Source organism: Leopardus geoffroyi, chromosome D3 (assembly GCF_018350155.1).
Source record: "Leopardus geoffroyi isolate Oge1 chromosome D3, O.geoffroyi_Oge1_pat1.0, whole genome shotgun sequence".
NCBI lineage: Eukaryota > Metazoa > Chordata > Mammalia > Carnivora > Felidae > Leopardus > Leopardus geoffroyi.
In genome coordinates, this window is record NC_059339.1 from 20,993,304 (window position 1) to 21,020,694 (window position 27,391).

Genomic DNA, 27,391 nt, shown 5'->3' on the forward strand with positions numbered 1-27,391 from the left:
CCATGGGACAGAGAGTCTCCTTGGGATTCCCGAGCATCAGCCTTGTCCCAGGAGAGCAGGTGTTCAGAGCATGTGCTGGTTGCCCTTGTGACAGGACCCCAGTCACACTGGATGTTGCTGGTGTTTCTGATGATGGGGATTCTGCCTCCTGGGATTCTGACCCTGGTGGTACTGTTTGAGTACATGTTGACTATGATTTCTGGAGAGAAAGAGAAGCTGGGAAACTGAGGAATCTAGGACACTATACACTCAGAGGAGAGGTGTGTGTGTGTGTGTGTGTGTGTGTGTGTGTGTGTGCATCTGCGTGTGTGTCTGTGTGTGTGTAAGACAGACAGAGAAAGAGAGAGAGAGGAGAGAGAGAGAGAATATGCTCCATGTATCCTCAGGAAGTCTTTCCTTCAGAGGCCAACTATGTAGACAAGTGCACCCCTGTCCCTCTAATGTCCTCTCTCCGCTCCCTGAGTGTTGTTCTCCATGCAAATCCATCACTGGGGCTGGCACTTTAAAGAGCCTCCTGTATACTGGAGCTTGGAGCTAAAGAAGGCTAGTGTCTTCAAAGTCACCTCCCTTGCACAAGGATGGAATTTACACAAGGAAGAGGAATTTGGTGCAGATTAGTTCTGATAGGAATTCCATTGAATCATGAATTTGGATCTTGGGGATGGGTCTTCAGTCCATTTTTACCCAACAGATACATATCCCACATCTGTGGGTTCAGGTCTCAGGAAGCACAAGACAGGGGTGACAACACAGTCCCTTCCTCCTGCCCTTCACAGCAGAGCCACCCCCTACTATGCCTCCAAGGTCCCTAGATGCCTCCTTGGCGGTGACCATGAAAGAGTGCCTTTTTTATTTTGGAAGAGGCTAATACATGAGACCTCAATGATTGGAACAAAATTGTGTGGCTGCGTTAGTCTCCTGACGGCCTCGGAAACAAATATTCTCAAAAACAGGAAAATTTGTCATGTCTTGAACTATGGAGCCAATCCTTCCTTTGTTGGCTATGTCAACAGTTACATTTTGTGGAACCTCAGTAAGTTTGAAGGGGGAAAAGTCATTGTACTAATGGCTTTTGTGGGCAAATACTCAAAGGCTGAATGAACCTTCATTTGTCACGAACAGAATAATATTGTTGTCATATTACAGAGATTTACTGAGGCTGGTGGGCGTGAAAACTACAAGCAGAGATGAGAGCAAGAATCAGATGTTGAGCGGATTTCCTGCCAGTCCACTTTCTGCAACTTCTCATCGCTAGAGATGAACCCTAGAGAATGGAAATTACTGTAAAATTTTACTTCTCTCTGAAATCCTAACATAGAGATGGGGTTCAGACCTGAAGCACCATAGGGAGAGACTGAAGGCCTGAGGGAGGCAGGAGCAGAGGGGAGAAAGGAACCTGTGTTGGGAGGGGGAAGGGTGAGGTGAGTCTGAAGACGTTGTGACTCACTTTTTGTCAGATGGGTGAAAGAGAAAATTGTGTCTATGACCAAGGTGCTTATTAACATATCGAGTATGGATGTGTCGTCAGTAACACAAGAGTCACAGTTTCTGGCCTGAGATTTGTGGATGAACATGACTGTCTAGTTCACCTTGTCCAGTTGAGACAATCGAACTGTGTGATCTTAGGAACTACATAGGAGTCTCTGCGCCCTGGATCCTGACACAGAGTTTCTGAAATTCTTGTCATTTCCTAAGTGACAAGAGCACTAGAAGCTTCTTCATTGTAATGACATGACTCTGGGTAGGCTTCTGGATGGCTCCTGGATGGGGCTGGTGCCCAGAAAGACCAAGCCTTGATCAGAGGCTGCGAATATTCACCCCCTCATACTTGAGACAGGGAGGGAAGACTGACAGTGCAGTTAATGTCCAATCACGTCTACCCGAATCCTCAATAAAAATGCCAAAGTACAGGGTTTGAAGAGCTTCCGGTTTGGCGAACACATCCACTCCCAGAACAGGTGCACCTCAACTCCACAGGGACTGAAGCTCTGGTGCTCGAGACGCTCCCAGACATAACACTAGGTGTCTCTTCATTATTTGTTTATGTGACCCCTTCATCATATCATTAATGAGCTGACAAAAGGAGTCAGTGTCTCCCTCGGTTCTGTGAGTTGATCTGGCAAATTAATGGAACTCGAGGAGGGAGTCGTGGAAACCTTCGACGTGTAGCCACATTGGACAGAGGGTGCAGGCAATCTACTAGTTGTTGTTGGCATCAAAATGGGGAGCAGCCTCCTGGTGCTGAGCCCTCCCCCTGTGGATCTGACACTATCTCCCCGCAGATAAACTAAGCCTTAAATTCAGTTAAATTGTAGGACACTCACTGTGTGTCCCAAAGAATTTCTAGATGTGGGAAAACAGATATAAAACATATAATTGATGAACATGAGTGTGTGAAGTGAAGTGTTCTGTGAGTAGTAAAGGAGATATCACTAGAGGGAGAGCCAGAGATTTTGGTTGCAAAATAGTTGTTCTTGTTACTTTTCTCCAGACCCAGGCGCATGTGCAGTTGGCCTCCATTCCCTGATTCGCGTGGACTCCTGGGACACGTGTGCTGTCTCAGGCAAGAGCATCATCTGTGTGTCAGTCCTTCCTCCTCAAGGACAGCTCTCACCATAGAGGACTCTCCCCTACAGGAGCCTCCACAGAAGTTTCCCAATAACAGAGGCTCAGACACAAGGTCTGTGGACCCAGGGGTTTTTGTCTCACTTTCTCCGTATCTGAGTCACTGTGAGAAGCCAAAGCTTCTCCCACTGCCATGAGCTGTAGCACAGGAAGAGTCAGCCTTGTTCAGGCTGCGGCCCAGAGAGGTCCAGAAGCCCTGCCTTGGCCGAGGCATCTTTGGACCAAGAGAAGCGGCTGGGGACTGCATTGTTGTTTATTTGAGTCTGAGTTGTAGTGCAGGAGATACAGAGGAGGGCTCACTGGCTTCTGCTGGAACCAATGTATGTAATAGCTGCCAACACTGAAGCCACTGCTCAAGGTGCAGATGTCTGGCAATTTTCCCGGAGATGCAGACAGGGAGAGCGGCTGGGTCATCACGGGCTGAGACAGGGAACCTGCAAACACAGACACCCTTTGGGAATGCGGCTAGAAATGGAAACCAAAATTCAGGATTCTGAGCAGAGGAGGAGTGATGTGGGGAGCACCTGAGTCCATAAGGCCTGTCCCTACCTGTGCAGTGAAGGAAGAGTAGGAGGAGGAGCAATGTCCGGGCCATGGGGACACAACCCCTGGTGCCCACACTGGGCTGGGCCGCCTCAGGTCTCCTTTTCTCCTCCACCCTCTGCCAAGGAGGGGCTGTGCATGCAAATGAGGTCCATCCAGTGCCCTGCCCAGCCCCTCCCTGAGCCCTGGTGCTGGAGCTCAGCTCACACCACACACTGGGGAGGATGGGGGTGGAACTCCTGCCCGGGGAAACAGTGGAGGTAGCACCTGCTGCGACAACACAAAGCCTCCAGGTCTGGTCTCCTGTGAGTGATTGGTTCTCGCTGACCAGCTGTGTAGGGACCACAGGGCTGTCCCAGGGCGCATCCTGTTAATCTCACATGGAAAAAGGAAAAATGAAGAAAAAGAACTTTAAGTGGCACATGTTAGTAAGAATACATTAAATACGTAGTTTCTTAGAAGTTACAAAAGTGGCTGTCCTAGAAATACATTGACTGAATAGACCAATTCCAATAAAAACATGGAAAAGGTTATTATAGAAGCAGTCCACAGAAATACATTAGGTACAGACGTTTTCACAAGGGACATCTAACAAAACTTCCGAATTTAGATGATTCCAATTTATTTCCTTCATATTTTTTCATAACATAACACGGTATTGAATATTTCTTACTTCTTTTAAAAATGTTATAAAACTCAAAACTACACTTTCAAAATACCTTTCACAAAAAGGAAAAGAATAGAAGAGTATCATGAAATATTGATACAAATATTGGGTACGAAATATTGACAAGGAGACCTCACTACCATATTTACAAATTGATACACCACCATTAAGTGTGATTTATTCCAATGATACAAATTGGGTTACATAATAAGAAACAGTTTTATATTACACACCATATTATTACATCAAGAGATATGACCATATTGCCCCAATTGGTCTCAAAAGGGCCTTTCACTAGATTCAACACCATATCCTAATAAAACCCACATAAAAATACAGATACATGTATAATATGGTAAAACACACACTCTCGCACACACGGATGATGTAGTCCTGAGGCCCACATCTTAGTTCCTGCAGTAATGAGGAGACGATTTCCACAAAGATCAAGAGCAGGTAAAGGAGATCTTCACTTCTTTTATTTTCAAATTATTCCTCAATAGCTAGAAAATGTAATTAAAAAGCCAAAATCAATGGTTATTACTTAGCATTGATGGCAAAGGACAAGTGCTCATTCTTGAATATCCAGATGGCCGTCATGGCCTTAGGTTGGCCTGTGTTGCTGTAGCCATGATGGCAGAGATCTCCTCAGTGAGGACTAGTCGCTGACTGTGACTAGTACTGGTGACACTAAGTAACAGAGACAAGATGGGTGGAACAAGGGCAGCAGAGAGAGGTCTTGTCCCACTTGACTGGATGAAGAGCCCTGTGCAAAGTGTGGGGCAGTGACCCTGGATCTGAAGTGATTATTTCCTCCCACGCTGGCTGCATTCTACATGATGTCAGTCATCACATTTATGGGGCTTCTGTCCCACACCCACAATAGTACATAGGTTTTCAGTGCAGAAATTGGGGACCTTTGCTCAAGTGACCAGTTCACCAACAGATGGATTGTGAGTCTGATGTCACTGCACCTGCTCCTTGATGAGCTGAGGAAAGGGCAGGTCCTGTGTGATCTCAGGGACTCCTTTTGTAAAATCTGGCAAAGCTTCCTGTTTAAAGGTTTGAAGGAGAGACTCCGGGACATGGTGGAGACCCCTCAGAGTTCTGTCCCCTGAGGTTCCATGCGGGGATTCTGCCCACAAGCTCTCTCATCCTCTGGGCAGACTCTCCTGAGATCCCACTTTCTCCTTGGAAATACATTCTAGCTCGTGGTTCTCTATCAGCCTCAAACTTACCAGATGCCATAGAGAAAAAAGACATGATCCACATTGGAATCGGTGTTGGGAAACAGCCAGATCCAGGAGGCACAGGGCATTGGGGCTCACAGGTGGAAGCAGGTCACACATCAGTGAGGGTACAGTTTGCCTCCTGCCCCTCCAGCCAGCTGAGTGGTTTCTCAGTTGTCTGGCTCAGCCCCTCCCCTCTGCAGGCCCCTGCCACACTGCTCCCCTGCTGCCCTCAGCACCATGTCCTCCAGCTGCTGTGATCCCCTCTGCCCACCAAGCAGAATGTTCATTTAGGCAGCAGTCTTACTGACGTTGTGACCCGAGACTGGAGTAAGAAAACGGCCTTTCTAGGTCTCTTATTGGAATGATGACACTCTCACATTTGGAAATGTATCTCACTGGAAAACTAGGATTTATTTCAAAATGTCCATCTCTGCCCAAAATATCCCTGGAATGCACATTGTGTCTTGTGTTTGCAGATACTGCATGTGGTAAATGTAAAGACAATGAAGGGGTGTCGTTGGGCACATATGGAGACAGTGCCCAAGTTCATGTGTGGTGTGCATGGAAATTTGGGACAAAGAACTTCCATCCGAGCTGTGCTACATACGGTGGGGACTATATGGTGAGTCAAATGGTGTCCCTGCAGAGAGCTGGGGGACCCGTGGGTCAGAGGACAGGGCATGTACCAAGGCCAGAAAAAGAGAGGAGGCTGGTTGTAGGTGACTCTAGTGAATATCCACTCAGAGTCAAACAGATGGACCAATGAGCACATGAATCCAACATCTCCAAATGGAACTGGAATGGAAATTCAGAAAATAAACATACCTAGACTAAAACCTGAAGTGGTTTTTACTCATTGTGAATGCACGTGAATGCACATATATTCATATGCCACAATTATAATCACAACAATGCTACCCATGTGCACTTGTTAATTCTACAGAACCAGACTTTTCCCTTCACATTGTTATTCCTTATAATCCTGAGAGGTCCTTAGGAATGTCAGGGGAAACTGAGCCCTGTCTCTTCACGGGCTTGTGACATGGTGCTCTGTGAGGTCCCCGGGTGCCGGTGAGGCAGGGATCTCAGGGTTGGTGTGTCACTTCCCCACTGGCCTGAAGCACAAGCTCCAAGACTGCTGCCCCATGCTGAGAGGGGATAATCAGCTCCGTCCTCAGCCCAAAGCCCAGGAATGGGCAGGATGGCAACCCAGTGTGAAAGAGAGGGGGGTGTGGAGCAGGGTGGGGGGATCTCCCACTTGTCCTGGGTAAGGCCTGCCTTCGCCTGTGCAGGGAGTGGGGAGGGTGAGTAGTAGAGGAGCCCAGGTCATGGTAGATACCCAGCTCTGTTGTGCAGATTTAGCTCCCCATAGTATATCTGTAGCTCCAGAAACTTCCATGGGGGTGGAGTGGCTGCACTCAAGTGAACCTTTTCTGTCTGTCTGTCCAGCTTCCCTGTCCAGGGCTTTCACAAGTGGGAGCACACAGAGGAGCAGTTAATGAACTAACCCAGAGATACCGGTGGTCTGGGTGCTGATGATCCCCAGGTCCTGGCAGGTCAGCGTTGTCTAGTGAGCACACTGATGCCTGAAACCCTGGAGGCCCTGTGTGGTGTCCCTGCTGGCAGGGGACAAACAGGATTGTCCCAGCCTTTCCCACATACCCTCAAATACCAAACCATCCCCCCAAAAAACAAATATTTCAGTGAAGAAATGGGCAAAAGACATGAATAGACACTTTTCCAAAGAACACATCCAGATGGTTAAAGACACATGTAAAAAATGTTCTACATCACCCATCATCAAAGAAATACAAATTCAAACCACAATGAGATAGCATCTCATGCCAGTCAGAAGGGCTAACATTAACAACTCAGGCAAAAACAGATATTGGCAGGATGTGGAGAAAAAGGATCTCACTTGCACTGCTGGTGGGAATGCAAACTGGTGCAGTCACTCTCAAAAACAGTATGGAGGTTCCTCAAAAATCAAAAATGGAACTACCCATGGATGATGGGCATGAGGAGGGCACTTGTTGGGATGAGCACTGGGTGTTGTATGCAAACCAATTTGGCAATAAGTTATATTTTTTTAAAAAGTGAGTGAGAAAAAAGGAAAAAAAAGTACTACCCTACAACCCAGAAATTGCACTACTAGGTATTTGTCCAAGGGATACAAGTGTGCTGTTTCAAAGGGGCACAGGCACCCCAATGTTTCTAGCAGCACTATCAACAATAGCCAAAGTATGGAAAGAGTCCAAATGTTCATCGACAAATGAATGGAAAAAGAAGATGTGGTATATATATACAATGGAGAAGTACTCGGCAATCAAAAGAATGAAATCTTGCCATTTGCAACTACGGGGATGGAACTGGAGGATATTGTGCTAACTGAAATTAGCCAGTCAGAGAAAGAAACATCCTATGACTTCACTCATATCAGCAACTTAAGATACAAACCAGATGAACATAAGGGAAGGGTAGCAAAAATAATATAAAAACAAAGAGGGAGACAAAACATAAGAGACTGTTACATATAGAGAACAAAATGAGGGTTGCTGGCGGGGTTGTGGGGGGGGGGTGTGGGCTAAATGGGTAAGAGGCATTAAGGAAGACACTTGTTGGGATGAGCACTGGGTGTTTATATAGGGGATGAATCACTGGAATCTACTCCTGAAATTATTATTGGACTATATGCTAACTAATTTAGATGCAAATAGACGAATAAAGAAATAAATAATACATTAACAAAATACACAAAATACACTAACGGCCTTCAGATCTCATAGTTTCATTTGTCTACAACCTCGCTCCACATTCACAGACAGAAAATGTACACTGTGATAACACAGAGTCTCCCACACACAGAGAACTCAGTCCCACACCCAGAAACTTAGATAATGAGATGGGGGTGGGGAGGACATTTCTACGAGATGACCTAAACACCATTATTATTCACCATTTTTCTGTAAGGTTTAGGCACTACAAGTGAATAAGAAAATCACTAGTTGGATCTCAGCATTGATGGGAATGGACAGGGACTCATTTCAAAGACAAAAGTTTATGATTTAGTCATATATCCTCTGGGGCTGGTGCTGCAGGGAGAGAAGACATCATCCCAAAGAGCCAAAAGAACAGTTATTTCTACTGAAGACTAATGAGAGAATTACATAGGTCTGGAAACTTCTAGAAATAGGTAAATGGCCAAGGATGGAGACCCTGGCTTCCTCAGAAGTCAGGTGGGAGCTGAGAACACTGGACCTACGACCCCCAGTCCATGAACTTAGAGATCTTGTGTCTCAACATGATGGGCGAGATGAGCTTTCTGTGTCCTTTGAGACCATTTTGTCTAGGAAGGGGCTGCTGTGAGTGACTTTAGGGACAGAAGGGAAGGAGGAGCCCTCACTCCCAGGTGGTGCTGCTGCTCCAGAAGGAAAGGAGGAGCCCTCACTCCCATGGTGGCAGCAGCATGAGCATCAGAAGCAGAAGTCACAGGCTGAACCTGCGCAGCTGCTGGGGCCTCGCCCTCCCAGCAGATGAGAAAGGGGTTCTGCTTTCAGTTCTCATGGGCCTGGGACTCTGTGTGAGCCCACGATGCTGTCCCAGAAGGGGCAAGGACCAGAAGCCTCCTCCTCAGCCCTCAGCCCTCAGCCCAGGGAAGATCTGGGAGCCAGAGTTGCTAGACATGGAGCTAAGGAGGGAATCCGGATCCACAATGGATCCAACTATCATAAGAGATGAGGATTTAGGGGCAATTAGTGGGAGCTTTTGTTACCAGGACACATAGCGGACACTCCCGATGTGTCCTGACTCAGACAGGACTGGATTTGTGTCTGTGTTTCTGCTGTGACCTGTCATGGACCCTGTCCTGAGGGCAGCCTGCCTTTGGCACCCAGGAATGTGCTCACTTTGAGAAAATCACACAGTATATTGATCCCAAAGACAGGCTTCAAGGAGGAATTGCAAAGAATGTGGAAAGATTTTATAGACATATTGCTTGTGAAGGGTCTCAGACCCCAGCTTGCACGAAAAAAACAAAGAATACTTGACTTGGCCAAAAAATCAGAGCTGCACAGGAAGTCCCATTGCTGTGTGGACAGCAGGTTTTTGTCTCACTTCCCCACAGGCCTGGAGCACTGTGTCAGCACCTTGAGTAAAGTCAGCAGACAGGCAGTAATAATCAGCCTCGTCCTCGGCCTGGAGCCCAGTGATGGTCAGGGTGCCTGTGCTGCCAGACTTGGAGCCAGAGAATCGTTCAGGGACCCCTGAGGGTCGTCTGTTATTATCATAGATGAGGAGTTTAGGGGCCTTTCCTGGAAGCTGTTGGTACCAGTTCACACCAACGATACCGATGTTGTTGGCACTTCCAGCGCAGGAGATGGTGACCGTCTGCCCCAGGGCCCCAGACACTGAGGGCGGCTGAGTCAGCACAGACTGGGCCCAGGACCCTGGAAGGGGAGAGACAAAGAGAGCGTGATGCTGGGGTCTAGACACCAGAGGAGAATCCAAGGCCCACGTGTCCTCCCGGGACCACTACCTCTGTTCCCTCATCTAGTCACCTGTGCAGTGGATGAGAAGGGTCAGGAGAAGAGGGAACCAGGCCATGGTGGAGGTCATCACCGACCCTGCCTTCTGTGGATCCACAGCTGAGCAGATCTCCTCTAATCCCTTCCTTCCCCTTTTCACCCTCTGAGAGAGGGAGGGCCCATCCATGCAAATCAGACCAGCAGCTCTCTGACACTTCACTGACCCTGGGTCAAGTCCCTCTGCCTGAGGATGTCAGGTGGGTTGGACGGGGAGGTGGTCTCTGGGGCCATGCCAGGAGAGAGGAGGTCACAGTTTGGAGTCCTGAGCAGAGGGCACAGGCATTGTCCACATACTGGTCCCAGCTCTAATCATAGCCGACCCTCAGAAGTAGGTGACGACCACCCCCTGGTGTCCAGGACCAGACACAGCATATGTGACATGGTGAGCAGATCTCATCAGAGTTCCTGCCTTCCCACTGCTCTGTCCACCATCCCCTTCCTTCGGGACAGGACAGGTGTCCCCTGTGTGGCCTCCCATCCCCTGAGGACACACTGTGCTCTCCTCTGGCTCTGCATAGTGAGTCTGTCCACAGCGCCCTTGGCTATTATTGACGGGGCAGCACTGACGTGGTGACTCTTCTAAAACCACACAGATGAGGATCAGGGCCACAGAGCAATGGGTCCACATTGACACATGGCCAGTTCTGTGCAGGAGGCCGATTTCTTCCCCCTTCCCGGCTTCCTCTCTGGTCTGAGAGTTTTCCTTTCCGAGAAGCTCCCTCAGCACTGAGGACACAGGGACACCTTTTCTCCAGGTCGTGAGTAGAAGCCCACATCTCTCGTGTGCATCCCTACAGGGTTCCACACTGAAAATCTTTGTCAGCTGTCACTCTTGCCACCTCACATCACATACTGGGGACGATGGAGGTTGGCTTCACCCCTGGGGAGACCCCTGCAAGGAAGCACCTGTTGAGACAACACACATGTTCTTGTTCAAGTGGGGACTCCTCCACACCAGAAGGGATGCAGCTGCTGAGTCTCCCTCAGGAAGTACAGGGCCCAGTCCCCAGTCCCAGGTTCCTTTTAGTGTATGGTCCTCATTGCGCCCCTGTGTAGGGACACCATGGCAGTTGCACAGCGCCCCCTCCTGGCTGAAGGGCACACACCCCACTATGTTTTCACAGCCCTGAGAGCCCAGCGGTTTTCCTCACTTCTGTTTATTCACACATCATTGAGCTGAATGTTGGATAATGTGACCCTGTAGTGCTGCCCATGTTCAATGCAGTATTTTTCAGTCTCCAAAGAAGCCCTAGTCCATAGGATTTGGAGGCATTTACCTCAATTAAATGGTAAATTGCCAGTTCTTTGCAGAAGATACTCCAGACCTCACGTCCCTCCTCTGGCCTACAATTGAGAATATGTCTATCTCGTGAATATTTGAAAACTCCTGTGCGTTAAAGCAATGGATTCCAGCTACTTTCCATTAAATTGAGTATTATGTTAATCTTCTATATTTTTAGGTAATTTCCTTGACTTACTACCTTAAGAAGAAAAAGGAAAACGATGAATTTATATTTGATGAAGTCGTATTTAACAAGTGTCATTTTTTGTTTTTCTCTTGTTTTTTCATGGGTTATCCTGACAGTGTCTTGTCTAAACGTTTTTATAAAACCCAAGATCCTGAATATTTTCTCCTTTTATGTTTACAGCTTATGTTTACAGTTATTTCTATTATACTTTTAGTAATTTTTTAATATATATAAAGTGAGTTTTAAGTATGATTCATTTCTCTCTCAGGATATCCAATTGTTCTGTGGCCATTTGTCCCAAAGTCCATCCTTTCTCCTCTGAAAGGCTTCTTCAACTTTGTAAAAGAAAAAAAGTGTTTATCCTTCATTCTGTGGGTCCGTTTCTGGGTTTTATGTTCTGTTATCTTGGCCAATGTTTCTATCCTCTATCCATACCACTCTGACTTGCTAGGACAGGAACTGAATTACACTTTTATCCAATTTTGGAAGAACTGGCATATTTACGATAATGAGTCTTTAATCCATGAACAGAACTTATCTTTCCTTGTTTTAGATCCACTTTGATTACATTTACCAGCATTGTCCAGATTTCAGCACCTCTGGCCTATACTTGTTTTGTGAAATATGCCCCGAAATAGTTCATCGAGTGGTTTTAAGGGTTTTTTTTTATTATTATTTTCACCTGTTTATTGCTGGTATGTATACATCTATATGATCTTTCTATGTTAATCTTTATTCTAAAATGTTTCCAAAAGTATTTATTAGTCTTTGAATTTATATATTGGCATAATTAATTGTAGCTTCCTTTGTAGATTTCCGGTAGGTCATTCTCTCACCTGAAATGGGACAATTGTCTCTTGTTCATCCTCATCGGAATGCCTCTCATTGTTTGTCTTGTCTTATGGTTCTGACAGACACATCCAGTCCTATGTGGAACAGCAGTGTTGAGATAGCACATGGTGGCCTTGTTCCCTACCCGGGGTGGGAAAGCTTTCAGTGCTTCATCTCTGTGTGTGTTCACCGAAGGGAAGGTGTTTTATAGTTTTCTTTACCAAACTGAAGCTGTACTCTTCTATACTTTGTTCTCTGAAAACTTTTATCACTCTCATTCATATACTCATTCATTCTTTTCCATGAGCACAAATAGGCCTTGAGCTGTGCAGGAAGTGGAAGAGAATTCATCCTACCTGAGAGAGTGAGGGAGACGCTTTCATCGGTCTTTCTTTTTTAATTTTTTTAATCTTTATACATATTGAGAGAGAGACAGACGGAACCCAAGTGGGGGAAGAGCAGAGAGAGAGGGAGACAGAATGGGAAGTAGGCTGGAGGCTCCGAGGTGTCAGCAGAGAGCCCGACATGGGACTTGAACTCAGTAGGCATGAGATCATGACCTGAACCGAAGTCAGATATTTAACTGACGGAGCCACCCAGGGGGCACTGGGGTGGGCCTCTGACGTCCCTGATTGTTGGCCAAAACCACATGGATTATTCCATTCTATCCCACATACCTTCACACCCCGAAAATATCCTGTCTTCTGTGACAAAACTGGCACCCCAGTTAGAGGCCCGTGGTTGTCTGGACCCTCGTTACTGAGCTGTTCCTGATGGCCGTCAGGTGCTGGGTCCACAGCTCTGGGCTCACCCGTGTAGTTCATACACGTGCCCACAGCACCCCTTTTTGCCACATTACAGGTTACAAAGCATGTGAAAGGCAATGTGAGTATCGCGCCTGGGGGAAGGGAAGGTCCTCTTGACTCCTGCCACTTCCACGGCCCCCTCCTCACTCCTGGCGAAGATCCCTCACCTCAGGGCCCATGACTAGGCTGCAACCTTCTCACCCGCCCCCACCCCTCCGTTCCCTACAGCTTGTGGGAGTGGGGGAGTCCACCAACAAGGACCACAGGGGAAGGGATTGGAAAGAGGCAGCTCTGCCTTGACAGAAAGACAGAGGTGGCTCCCTGGGACCCACCTCTCAGCACAGCTCTTCCAGCAGGACCCAAGCCTGGACCTCTGACCTCAGGAAGAGGGGTCTGACGGGGACACAGTCAACAGCCTGTGCCTGGTCCCCTCCTCACGCTCCCCTCTGGCTCCTTGATCATCTATGCAGCACTGAGACATCATCCCAGCACGTCAGATTCGGGGGGTTCCTGTCAAACCCTCCAATGTTCCAGGTCCACTTCACTGCCTCATCCTTGTTCACTCTCCAGAAACATCTTATGTGTTGCTATTCATACTTCTTTGTCCTCTTTCTCTCCCAGGACATTTTCAGCAACATGAGGACGTAGATTGTCCCTAGTGCACTCACGCTGAACCTAAGCCCAAGGGTCATGCCTGGCACATACTTGGTGTTCACCAGAGGGTGTGCAGGGACTGATTTCTGTACAGTCATCTACCCTGATAGGAACACATGGAATCTGCCTGCTTCTGACCCAAGGAAGACTCAATTCCCAGGACAGCCTGCCCCCAGGTGTGCAGTAAATCCTGCCCAATGGAAGAAAATCAGACAATGTTTTGCAGAGTCGGACTGGGTTTACGGGCACAATTTGAGAGAACAAGGACACTATTTCTAGACGAAATTCCCTAGCCTTGACTAAGACTCCACTATTAGAAGAAACGAACAAAGAAGCAGCTGTGTCGGCCAAGGGGTGTGAGCTGCACAGGAAGTCCCATTGCTGAGGGGACAGCAGGTTTAGGTGTCCCTCCACACAGGCCTGCAGCACTGTGTGAGCTTTGAGACTGTGGTCCCACACTGAGCAGTAATATTCAGCCTCATCCTCAGCCTGGAGGCTAGAGATGCTCAGGGAGGCCACGTCCCCTGACCTGGAGCCTGAGAGTCTGGTCGGGACCCCCACAGGCCGAGCACTGCTACCATAGATGACAACGTTGGGGACACTGCCTGGGAGCTGCTGGTACCAGGACACACCTCCAACCCCAACATTGCTGCTGCTTCCGGTGCAGGAGGTGGTAACAGTCTTATTCACAGGCTAGGACACTGCAGATGGCTGAGTCACCACCGACTGGGCCCAGGACCCTGCAAGTCAGAAGAGAGACACGGGGTGAGAGAGAGGGGTCAGTGGACAGGGCCCATACATGGTTCCACAGTCCTCTCGTCTCCAGCCCCGATCCCAGCCTCCAGCCACCTGTGCAGAGAGCCAGCAGTGTGAGCAGGAGAGGAGCCCAGGCCATGGTGGAGACCCCTGCTCAGCAGTGTGTCCTCAATGTCCCTCAGCCGGGCTCCCAGAGTCTCTCTTATTACCTCCAGCAGCCCAAGGGGAGGGAGAGACCCTTCATGCAAACCAGCCCCCTCCCCCTCGCTGGCCAGCCCCAGCCCGAACCCTGAACCTGACCCTTGTCTGGAAATCTCACCCCAGGAGGGGATGGAGCGAAAACTGTGGGGCCTGACCTGGGGCTCCCCAAGGGCCTGAGAGCACCCACATGCTAAGCCACAGTGAGAACCAGAGCCAGGTGGCTCCCAGCTGGGATCACAGCACACAAGGCTCAGCGACAGGTCACAGCGCCCCCTGCTGCCCGAGACCCAGACATGCCCATATGTTTGGTCTTGCCAATAAATACTTAAAAACATCAATAGACTTTATGATTTATTGTCACAGAAGAATTTAGTAGAATTTCCAGCGTTCCCAAATACACCAACCCCCTCCACCACCTTGTCTTTCCCATCATCCAACTCTAGCATGAGTGTGGTCACTTCTTATACACCATGAACCAACACTGACAAGTCATTGTCACCCAAAGTCTATATTTTACAACAGCAAAGCTCACTCTTGACGTTGTTCATTCAATAGGTCAAGATCTATACACTGATATATGTCCATTTTAGAATCATACAGAGCACTTTCTCTGCCACAAAAACCTCTGTGCTCCAGCTGTGCATCCCTCCCTTTGCTCAACCCCTTGCAACCACTGATGCTTTTATTGTCTAGATAGATTTGTCTCTTTGGAGAATGTTACATGCTTGGAGTCACACAGCGTGCAGCCATTACACGTTGGCTGCTTTCATTTAGCAACGTGCAACAAAATGTCTTCTGTGTCTTTTTATGTCGTGGTGCCTCATATCTTTGTAGCTTTGATCAATATTCTATCGTTGGGGTTTACTCACCTGTCACCTCCTGATAGGCATTGCGATTGGCTGCTGCCAGGTATGGACAGTTATGCATAAAGCCGCTGTCAACATACTTGTGCAGGGTTTTTTTGTACACATTGTTTTTAACTCCTTTAGGTAAATGCAAAGATGCATGATCCCTGGATTTTAAAGCAAGACAATGATCCTGAGTTTTGTTTGTTTGGTTTTTGTTTTTTGGGTTTAAGAAAAATTTTTTTTCATTACATCCAACTTACTTAGCAATAATCATGATTTCAGGAGTAGGATTCAGTGGTTCATCCCTATATAGAACAGGCCGTGCTCATCCCCACAAATGTCTTCTTAATGCCCCTTGTCCATTTAGCCTATCCCACCTCCCACAACACCTCCAGCAACCCTCAGGTTGTTCTCTATATTTAAGAGCCTCTTATTTTTTGTCTCCCTCCCTGTTTTTATATTATGTTTGCTTCCCTTCCCTTGTGTTCATCTGTTTTGTATCTTACATTCCCCATATGAGTGAAACCATATTATATTGGTGATTCTCTGGCTAATTTCACTTAGCATACTACCCTCTAGTTCCATCCACGTTTGTTGCAAATGGCAAGAATTCAGAGAATGTTCAGTTTTAAAAGAAATTGCCAAAATCTTTTCCAAAGTAGCTGTACCATCCTGAATTCCCCTCACCAATGAAATAGAGTTCCATTGCTCCATATCCTGGCCAGACGTTGGTGTCATCTGTGGTTTTGATTTTGGGCATTCTAATGGGTATGTAATACTATGTCATTGCTGTGTTTTTGTGCAATTTCTTCCTGACATATGATGTTGAACAGCTTTTCTCAAGCTTATTTATATCACATGAATGTCACCTTTGTGGAGATAATCTGCATTTTTAAAATTGAGATTCTTTCTTTACTATTGTGAGGTCTTATCTTTTAAATTAAAAACAAACAAATAGTTCTCTCCTTAAATCACCTTCCATTTGCTGTAGAAAGGATATGAATAAAGAAGTCTATGCCCTACATTTCCTCGTTATTGCAATCGTTCGTTAGATGCAAATATATGTCACATGTATTTTCTGAATTCCCTGAAATAAGAAGAGATGTATCCAAAGGGAGTCTTTACTCCCCATCACGGATGAACATCTTCACGGATGATGAACATCTACCGAAGGACTCTCAAAACACCCTAAACAGAGTTTCAGAGTAGATGGAGGAGCCATTCTCCAGCCTACCTTCTTATAAGTATCAGACTCTCCTTGTCCCCATCACTTTCTGAGCAGCAGTCACTGAAATGGAGATGTTGTCCACAGAGAATATGGGGGGCCCTCACAGGGTCACCAGCTGCCCAAGAGGAAAAATGAATAAAGGTGAAGAGGGAGAACTTTTGTTGTAATACAGCGGCAACAAGTTCATCCCCTTTTATGATGAGCCTGGGACTGGAAAGGCCTTTTATATTCTGAGAGGGGGTCAGAGGGAAAAATCATGGAACCATGAATCAGTCCGCCATTGCATGCAGGCTTCCTTTGCAAGAGTTAGTGACCTTGACTAATCCCATTCAACAGGTTTCCTTCTAGTTCTGTCCATTTTTTTCTTCACTCTGCAGAAGCTTTTTATTTTGATGTAGTCCCAGTAGTTTATTTTTTTCTTTGATTTCCCTTGCCTGAGGGGATATCCCCAGAATAATGTTTCTACGGCCAAAGTCAGAGAGATAACTGCCAGTTCTCTCTAGAACTGTTATGGTTTCAGGCCTCACATTTAGGTCTTTAATCCACTTTGTGTTCATTTTTGTGTATGATGAAAGACAGTGGTCTGGTTTCATTCTTTTACATGTAGCTGTCCAGTTTTCCCAGCACCATTTGTTGACAAGACTGTCTTTTTCCCATTGCTTATTCTTGCCTACTTTGTCAGACATTGATTAGTCATATTATTTGGGCTTATTTCTGGGTTTTCTATTCTGTTTCATTTATTTTGTTGTCTTCTTTTGTGCCAGTACCTTACGGTCTCAATTACTACAGTGTTCTAATATAAATGGAAATCTGGAATGATGATACCTCCAGTTTTGGTTTTCTTTTTCAAGACTGTTTCACTATTTGGGAACTTTTGTGGTTGCACACAAATTTTAGGACTTTTCTAGTTCTGGGAAAAAGGCTTTTGGCATTTTGATAGGAATTGCCTTCAATCTGCAGATCGATTTGGGTAGTATAAACATTTTAACAATATTTGTTCTACCAATCCATGAGCAGGGATGTTTGTTCATTTCTTGTGTCATCTTCAATTTCTTTCATCAATGCTTTATAGTTTTCATGGTAAAAGTCTTTCACCCCTTCGGCTAAGTTTCTTCTTGGGTATCTTATTATTCTTGGTTCAATTTTCTTTTTTTTTTAATTTTTTTTTCAACGTTTATTTATTTTTGGGACAGAGAGAGACAGAGCATGAACGGGGGAGGGGCAGAGAGAGAGGGAGACACAGAATCGGAAACAGGCTCCAGGCTCTGAGCCATCAGCCCAGAGCCTGACGCGGGGCTCGAACTCACGGACCACGAGATCGTGACCTGGCTGAAGTCGGCCGCTTAACCGACTGCGCCACCCAGGCGCCCCTCTTGGTTCAATTTTCAATGGGATTGATTTCTTAATTTCTCTTTCTGTGGCTTCATTATCAGTGTATAGAAATGCAACAGAGTTCTGTACATTGATTTTGTATCCTGTGACTTTACGGACTTTATTTCTTGGTTCTGACAGTTTTTTGGTGGAATCTTTAGAATTTTATATATACAGGCAGGCTGTTCGGAGAAGTTGGCTGCGTAGGAAGATGCTGGGCTCACCGCGTCCTGCTGATCACTTAGATTCCACCCACATCTGCTAAATAACCCATAAAACGACCAGAAGACTAGCAGAATGGACTCTCCAGAGTCAAGCGTATACAAGTGGGTCACGGAAGAGGGTAGGAAGGGTGGAGAGGTGGTGCACACTACACGGACTGGTGGGAGGGATCCGGGGCAGATTGGGGACAGCACGCCTGGAAAGGCAGAGCCCCCAAGTGTGGCTTGCAAAAGCAGAGGGGCCGGATTCCATGAGTTCTGACAGCCAGCCGGACTTGACATCTGGAATGTTAAACGTCAAAAACGCTGCTGGGAGAGCGAGAGGTCAAAAGGACACCGGGAGGGAGAGGTGTTGAGCCCCAGAAGACAGAGCTCAGCTCCGCAGGGAACAAATGCTCTGGCCAGCGCCATCTCCCTCTCCCATCCTCAGCCGAACTCCCAAAGGGAACCACTTGCCGTCACCGAACTTGCTTGCACCGGCAAACACCCAACGCTGTGCTTCTGTGGGTCCATCCCTTGGACGGGTCTGCCTGTTTCCCTCCTGGTGCTGCAGGGCCCCTCCTGCAGGGGATCACTGACAGCAAACTGAGCTGAGCCTGCCCCTCCCACCCTGGTGCACCTTGCAGATCCACCCGGGCTAATACGCCAGATCCCATACAAGCAGCACCGCAAGCCTGGCAGTGTGCAAGTAGCCCAGATGGGGGCCACACCACTCCACAGTGAGTCCTGCCCCAAGCAGAGGGGAAGATAAGGTACACACCAGTCTGACTGTGATACCAGCAGTTGACTAGGAACAGACATTGGGTGTGACTACGGCCCCGCCCACCAACACAAGTTACTCCAGACATTACAGGGGAAGTGCCCTGCAGTTCCGTGCCACCCCACGGACTATCCAAAAGGACAAAATGGAAGAATTCTCCTCAAAAGAAACTCCAGGAAGGAGCGACAGCTAACAAATTGATCAAAAACTGTTTCAGCGATATAATGGAACATGAATTTAAAATACTAGTCATAAAATTAATCACAGGGCTTGAAAAAAGCAAAGAGGACAGCAGAGAAGCTATGGCTACACACATCGAGGGACTAAGAAACAGTCACGAGGAGCTAAAAAATGCTATAAATGAGGTGCAAAATAAAATGGAGGCGACCACAGCCCGGATTGAAGAGGCAGAGGATAGAATAGGTGAATTAGAAGATAAAATTATGGAAAAAGAGGAAGCTGAGAAAAAGAGAGATAAAAAAAATCCAGGAGTATGAGGGGAGAATTAGAGAACTAAGTGATGCAATCAAACGGATCAATATCCATATAATAGGAATTCCAGAAGAGGAAGAGAGAAAGGGGCTGAAGGTGTACTTGAACAACACATAGCTGAGAACTGCCCTGATCTGGGGAAGGAAAAAGGCTTTGAAATCCAAGAGGCACAGAGAACTCCCTTCAGACATAATTTGAATCGATCTTCTGCCCAACGTATCCTAGTGAAACTGGCAAAATACAAGGATAAAGAGAAAATTCTGAAAGCAGCTAGAGATAAACATACTCTAACATATCAATGGAGACCGATAAGACTAGTGACAGATCTATCTACTGAACCTTGGCAGGCCAGAAAGGAATGGCAGGAAATCTTCAATGTGACGAACAGAAAAAATATGCAGCTGAGAATCCTTTATCCAGCAGGTCTGTCATTCAGAATAGAAGGAGAGATAAAGGTTTTCCCAAACAAACAAAAACTGTAGGAATTCATCACCACTAAACCAGCCCTACAAGAGATCCTAAGGGGGATTCTGTGAGAGAAATGTTGCAAGGACCACAAAGTACCAGAGACATCACTCCAAGCATGAAACCTACAGACATCACAATGACTCTAAACCCTTATCTTTCTATAAGGACATTGAACGTAAATGGACTAAATGCTCCAACCAAAAGACATAGGGTAGCATAATGGATAAAAAAACAAGACCCATCTATTTGCTGTCTACAAGAGTCTCATTTTAGACCTGAGGACACCTTCAGATCGAATGTGAAGGGATGGAGAACTATCATGCTGCTGGAAGTCAAAAGTAAGCTGGAGTAGCCATGCTTATATCAGACAAACTAGACTTTAAATTAAAGGCTGTAACAAGAGATGAAGAAGGGCATTATATTATAATTACAGAGTGTATACATCAGGAAGAGCTAACAATGATAAATTTCTATGCACTGAATACAGGAGCCCCCAAATATATAAAACAATTCATCACAAACATAAGCAACCTAATTGAGAAGAATGTGGTAATTGCAGGGGACTTTAATACTCCACTTACAACAATGGATAGATCATCTAGGCATAGGATCAATAAAGGAACAAGGGCGCTGAATGACACATTGGATCAGATGGACTTGACAGATATATTTAGAACTCTGCATCCCAAAGCAACACACTATACTTTCTTCTCGAGTGCACATGGAACATTCTCCAAGATTTATCACATACTGGGTCACAAAATGGCCCTTCATAAGTATAAAAGAATTCAGATCATACCATGCATACTTTCAGACCACAATGCTATGAAGCTTGAAATCCACCACAAGAAAAAGTCTGGAAAACCTACGAAAGCATGGAGGTTAAAGATCACCCTACTAAAGAATGAAGGCGTCAACCAGGCAATTAGAGAAGAAATCAAAAAATATATGGAAGCAAATGAAAATGAAAATGCAACAATCCAAATGCTTTGGGATGCAGCAAAGGCAGTCTTGAGAGGAAAATACATTGCAATCCAGGCCTATCTCCAGAAATAAGAAAACTCCCAAATACAAAATCTAACAGCACACCTAGGGGAAATAGAAGCAGAACAGCAAAGACACCCCAAACCCAGCAGAAGAAGAGAAATAATAAAGATCAAAACAGAAATAAATGATACAGAATCTAAAAGAACTGTAGAGCAGTTCAACGAAACCAAGAGTTGGTTTTTTTGAAAAATAAACAAAATTGTTAAGTCTCTAGCCAGGATTCTCAAAAAGAAAAGAGAGATGACCCAAATAGATAAAATCATGAATGAAAATTGAATTATGACAACCAATCCCTCAGAAACACAAGCAATTATCAGGGAACACTATGAAAAATTGTATGCCAACAAACTGGACAATCTGGAAGAAATGGACACATTCCTAAGCACCCCCATACTTCAAAAACTCAAACAGGAAGATTGAACATTTGAAGAGACCCATAATCAGCAAAGAAATTGAATCACTTATCAAAAATCTCGCAACAAATATGAGCCCAGGAGTAGATGGCTACCCAGGGGAATTCTACCAGACATTTAAAGCAGAGATAATACCTATCCTTCTCAAGATATTCCAAAAAATAGAAAGGGAAGGAAAACTTCCAGACTCATTCCATGAAGCCAGCATTATTTTGATTCCTAAACCAGAGACCCAGCAAAAAAAGAGAACTACAGGCCAATATCCCTGATGAAGATGGATGCAAAAATTTTCAATAAGGTACTAGCACATTGGATTCGAAAGCATATAAAAAGAATTATACACCATGATCAAGTGCGATTCATTCCAGGGCTGCAGGGCTGGTTCAACATTGGCAAATCAATCAATGTAACACATGACATTAATAAAAGAAAAGATAAGAACCGTATGATCCTGTCAATCGATGCAGAAAAAGCATTTGAGAAAATTCAGCATCCTTTCCTAACAAAAACCCTCGAGATGTTGGGATAGAAGGAACATACTTCAACATCATAAAAGCCATTTATGAAAAGCCCACAGCTAATATCATCCTCAATGCGGAAAAACGGAGAGACTTTCCCCTGAGATCAGGAACGTGACAGGGATGTCCACTCTCACTACTGTTGTTTCACATAGTGTTGGAAGTGCTAGCATCAGCAATCAGACAACAAAAGGAAATGAAAGGCATCAAAACTGGCAAAGATGAAGTCAAGCTTTCACTTTTGGCAGATGACATGATATTATACATGCAAAACCCGATAGACTCCACCAAAAGTCTGCTAGAACTGATACATGAATTCAGGAAACTCGCAGGATACAAAATCAATGTACAGAAATCAGTTGCATTGTTAGACACTAATAATGAAGCAACAGAAAGAAAAAGAAAGAAATTGATCCTATTCACAATTGCACCAAAAACCATAAAATACCTAGGAATAAACCTCACCAAAGATGTAAAAGATCTCTATGCTGAAAACTATAGAAAGCTTATGAAGGAAATTGAAGAAGATATAAAGAAATGGAAAAACATTCCGTGCTCAGGGACTGGAAGAATAAATATTGGTAAAATGTCAATACTATCCAAAGCTATCTACACATTGAATGCAATCCCAATCAAAATGGAACCAGCATTCTTCTTGAAGCTAGAACAAACAATTCTAAAATTTATATGGAACCACAAAAGGCCCCGAATAGCCAAAGTAATTGTGAAGAAGAAGACCAAAGCGGGAGGTATCACAATCCCAGACTTTAGCCTCTACTACAAAGCTGTAATCGTGCAGACAGCATGGTATTGGCACAAAAACAGACACTTAGACCAATGGAATAGAATAGAAACCCCAGAATTGGACCCACAAACGTATGGCCAACTGATCTTTGACAAAGCAGGAAAGAATATCCACTGGAAAAAAGACAGTCTCTATAACAAATGCTGGGAGAACTGGACAGCAACGTGCAGAAGGAAGAAACTAGACCACTTTCTTACACCATTCACAAAAACAAACTCAAAAGGCATAAAGGACCTGACTGTGAGACAGGAAACCATCAAAACCCTAGAGGAGAAAGCAGGAAAAGACCTCTCTGACCTCAGCCGCAGCAATTTCTTACTTGACACATCCCCAAAGTCAATGGAATTAAAAGCAAAAATGAACTATTGGGATCTTATCAAGATAAAAAGCTTCTGCACAGCAAAGGAAACAATCAACAAAACTAAAAGGCAGCCAATGGAATGGGAAAAGATATTTGCAAATGACATATCGAACAAAGGGCTAGTATCCAAAATCTATAAAGGGCTCACCAAACTACACACCTGAAAAACAAATAACCCAGTGAAGAAATGGGCAGAAAACAAGAATAGACACTTCTCTAAAGAAGACATCCGGATGGCCAACAGGCACATGGAAAGATGCTCAACGTCGCTCCTCATCAGGGAAATGCAAATCAAAACCACATCAGATACCACCTCACGCCAGTCAGGGTGGCTAAAATGAACCAATCAGGAGACTATAGATGCTGGCGAGGATGTGGAGATACGGGAACCCCCTTGCACTGTTTTGGGAATGCAAACTGGTGCAGGCTCTTTGAAAACAGTGTGGAGGTTCCTCAAAAAATTAAAAATAGAACTACCCTATGATCCTGCAATAGCACTGCTAGGAATATACCCAAGGGATACAGGAGTGCTGATGCTTAGGGGCACTTGTACCCCAATGTTTAGAGCAGCACGTTCAACAATAGCCAAGTCATGGAAAGAGCCTAAATGTCCATCAACTGATGGATGGATAAAGAAGTTGTGGTTTATATACACAACGGAATATGATGTGGCAATGAGAAACAATGAATTACGGCCTTTTGTAGCCATGTGGATGGAACTGGAGAGTGTTATGCTAAGTGAAATTAGTCATGCAGACAAAGACAGATACCATATGTTTTTATTCGTAGGTGGATCCTGAGAAACTTAACAGAAGACCATGGGGAAGGGGAAGAAAAAAAAAGGGTTAGAGAGGGAAGGAAGCAAACCATAAGGGACTCTAAACACTGAGAACAAAGTGAGGGTTGATGGGGGTGGGAGGAAGAGGAGGGTGGGTTATGGGTATTGAGGAGGGAACATGTTGGGATGGGCACGGGGTGTTGTAAGGAAACCAATTTGACAATAAACTTAATATTTAAAATAAATAAATAAAATAATATTTGACATGTAAAAAAAAAAGTCATTTGAGGCTGAAATCTTTAAGGGCAGATGTCTTTTCTACGTGCTCCTGGCTGGTTCAGTTGCTTAAGTGTCCCACTTTAGCTCAGGTGTCACTCACGATTCATGACTTTGAGCCCCACATCAGGTTCTGTGCTGACAGCTCAGAGCCTGGAACCGGCTTCAGATTCTTTGTCTCCCTCTCTCTGACCCTCCCTTGTTCATGCTCTCCCTTTCTCTTTGTCTCTCTCTCAATAAACAAATAAACATTAAAATATTCTTTAAAAAATGAATGACTTCTCTTACATCCTAGAGTGATTCCTAGGAAGTAAACTCTTCTTTAATGACCTTGTGTTTTTCCTGCAATGCACCCCACATTACTGTGGCGACAGACAGGAGATGACGGTATAGGTTCATGAACTGATTAGTGGAAAGGGGAGGAGGGATAAGGAGAAGAGTGGAATTTGGGAAAAGAAATGACCCTAGGCCTGGAGATATAACATGACATTAATGAATAGAGAAAGAACATTCAGGTGGGACACTGACAAAGAGAGTTCCAAGTGTGGGAAAACCAGCAGACTTCATTTGTGACTCTTAATAGTAAGCTTTGTGTCTTTCAGAGGCAGAGTCACAGTGGAATTGGAATCAGGCAGACTGTGATCTGACTCCCTGTGACCAGGACCCTGTAAAGTGGAAACACTCAGCAATGACACAGAAGTGACTGAGGAGCCTGAGAGCAGGAGCAGCCCCATATGGACTGTGTGGACAAAAGAGTGGTTCCTATACTGTCCCCTGAGTCTGTTCCTCACCCGACAGAGTAAGAGCAAAAGAAAAGGTCTCAGGTGCGTGGTGGTCTAGAAATGGTCACCATTAAGGTTTCTGGAAAACTTTGTACCTTCTAACAACCTCAGGGAATAGGAGGCCATCATAGTAGGAATATGTTTTCTGCTCTATTTCTCATGGGACTGTTTGCATTGCATTGCATACTCGTGCCACTGAGGGTGTGTTGGGCTGGAGTTGATCTGATGCAGGGGCATCAGAATGGTCTGGGGGCTGAGCTGTAGTTTTATGAGACATAAAGACCCTGGCCTGTGTCCCCTGTGAAGATTGTCCATGGTCCGTGCTACGACCTGAACAACACGGAGGATGGAGGGAAGATGATACAGGTGGCTGGGACTTCTTTGGCGAAGCTTCCATCATTTTCTTCTACCTGGACCCCAAATCTCCCAACTACACGGTTAGTCAGTGAGTCCAGGTCCCACCAGACACTCACTGTGTTACCCAAAGCAATAGGTGTCCCTTCCCCGGTTGCCATGATGGTGTCAGGGCAGAGGGTGGGGTGGTTTGATCCAGTCATCCTCAAATCTGGGGTATCTTACCAGTGGGTCAGTTAGGGCCGGTATCTGTCATCCAGACGTTATGTTGTGTGGACATTACCTGGGACTGCAGACACATTTTCCCCATGTGGGAAGTCAGTGGGAGACACAGTACATTTGGCTTATGTGTCCTCTTTCCTGCCCAAGACGGTGTCAGCCCTCTGAGCATGGGGACCCTCCCTGTCATTTCTGTACTGTGATCTGAGCCCCGAGCCCACATAGGTCATGTAGTGAGGGTTCTCTTAATGCCACGCATGTAGAGCATGTGGACGTTTGACTATCCTCAGTCAGGCGCAGCTACGCTCTGTGTCGCTCGTTCTGTCCTGGTGCTTTGATATGGATGGAACTGGGTCCCCATAGATTCATATGTGGAAACCCACACTGTGACTTCATAGACTTTATAGAAGAGGTAGACACAGCATGGGTGAGCACACGAGGAAATGCCATGTGAGGACCCAGGACGAATGTAACCACTTGCAAGACAAGGAGATAGACCTCAGGGGACATCGAACTTGCCCCCACCTTGACTTGGACATTTAGCCTCCAAAACTGTGCGAAAATAAATATCTTTTGATTTGCTCACCCAGTGGGTGGTATGATGTTATGGCAGCCCCAGCAGGCAGGCACAATCCTCAAGGAACCTGTCCCCAGGGCAACTGGCCCCAGCATCCAGGAATTTCTGCTCAGTATGCATAAAACAGAAAATGTGCTCCTACAGGGACAGGGTTTGGTGTCTGAATTGAGAGGACAAGGACACATACTCAAGAGAAAGTTCACTGGTTTGGCTTTCAGACCTCCATTTTAGGGAAGCAGCTGTGTTGGCAGAAGGTGGGGGCTGCACAAGGAAAGCGCATCAGTGTGGGGACAGCAGGTTTTAGTCTCACTTCCCCATGGGCCTGGAGATCTGTGTGAGCTCTCAGAATACCATCCCATGCTGAGCAGTAATAATCAGCCTCGTCCTCAGCCTGGAGCCCAGTGATGGTCAGGGTGCCTGTGCTGCCAGACTTGGAGCCAGAGAATCGTTCAGGGACCCCTGAGGGTCGTCTGTTATTACCATAGATGAGGAGTAGGGGCCTTTCCTGGAAGCTGTTGGTACCAGTTCATACCAGCCAGACCAATGTTGCTCCTACTTCCAGTGCAAGAGATGGTGACCTTCTGGCCCAAGCCCCCAGACACTGAGGGCGGCTGAGTCAGCTCAGACTGGGCCCAGGAACCTGGAAGGGGAGAGACAAAGAGAGCATGATGCTGGGATCTAGAGACCAGAGGAGAATCCAAGGCCCACGTGTCCTCCCTGGACCACTTCCTCTGTTCCCTCATCTAGTCACCTGTGCAGTGGATGAAAAGGGTCAGGAGAAGAGGGAACCAGGCCATGGTGGAGGTCATCACCGACCCTGCCTTCTGTGGATCCACAGCTGAGCAGATCTCCTCTAATCCCTTCCTTCCCCTTTTCACCCTCTGAGAGAGGGAGGGCCCATCCATGCAAATCAGACCAGCAGCTCTCTGACACTTCACTGACCCTGGGTCAAGTCCCTCTGCCTGAGGATGTCAGGTGGGTTGGACGGGGAGGTTGTCTCTCGGGCCATGCCAGGAGAGGGGAGGTCACAGTTTGGAGTCCTGAGAGGAGGGCACAGGCATTGTCCACATACTGGTCCCAGCTCTAATCATGGCCGACCCTCAGAAGCAGGTGACGACCACCCCCTGGCGTCCAGGCCCAGACACAGCATATGTGACATGATGAGCAGATCTCATCAGAGTTCTTGCCTTCCCACTGCTCTGTCCACCATCCCCTTCCTTCGGGACAGGACAGGTGTCCCCTGTGTGGCCTCCCATCCCCTGAGGACACACTGTGCTCTCCTCTGGCTCCGCATAGTGAGTCTGTCCACAGCGCCCTTGGCTATTATTGACGGGGCAGGACTGACGTGGTGACTCCTGTACAACCACACAGATGAGGATCAGGGCCACAGAGCAATGGGTACACATTGACACATGGCCAGTTCTGTGCAGGAGGCCGATTTCTTCCCCCTTCCCTGCTTCCTCTCTGGTCTGAGAGTTTTCCTTTCCGAGAAGCTCCCTCAGCACT

General features: G+C 46.2%; 1 long non-coding RNA gene and 2 gene segments (V, D, J or C); 1 reads left to right on the plus strand and 2 right to left on the minus strand.

Annotated features, from left to right (window-relative positions):
- Positions 1-27,391, minus strand: part of LOC123587586 — a 1,001,573-nt gene that overhangs the window by 935,669 nt on the left and 38,513 nt on the right.
- Positions 4,280-26,471, plus strand: LOC123587607. Its single transcript, XR_006707404.1, has 3 exons — positions 4,280-4,291; positions 13,848-13,875; positions 26,251-26,471. It is a non-coding gene; the product is annotated as an uncharacterized LOC123587607 (long non-coding RNA).
- Positions 9,126-9,757, minus strand: LOC123587593. The segment is given in 2 exon segments: positions 9,126-9,512; positions 9,624-9,757. Coding segments are annotated over 2 exon segments (444 nt in total).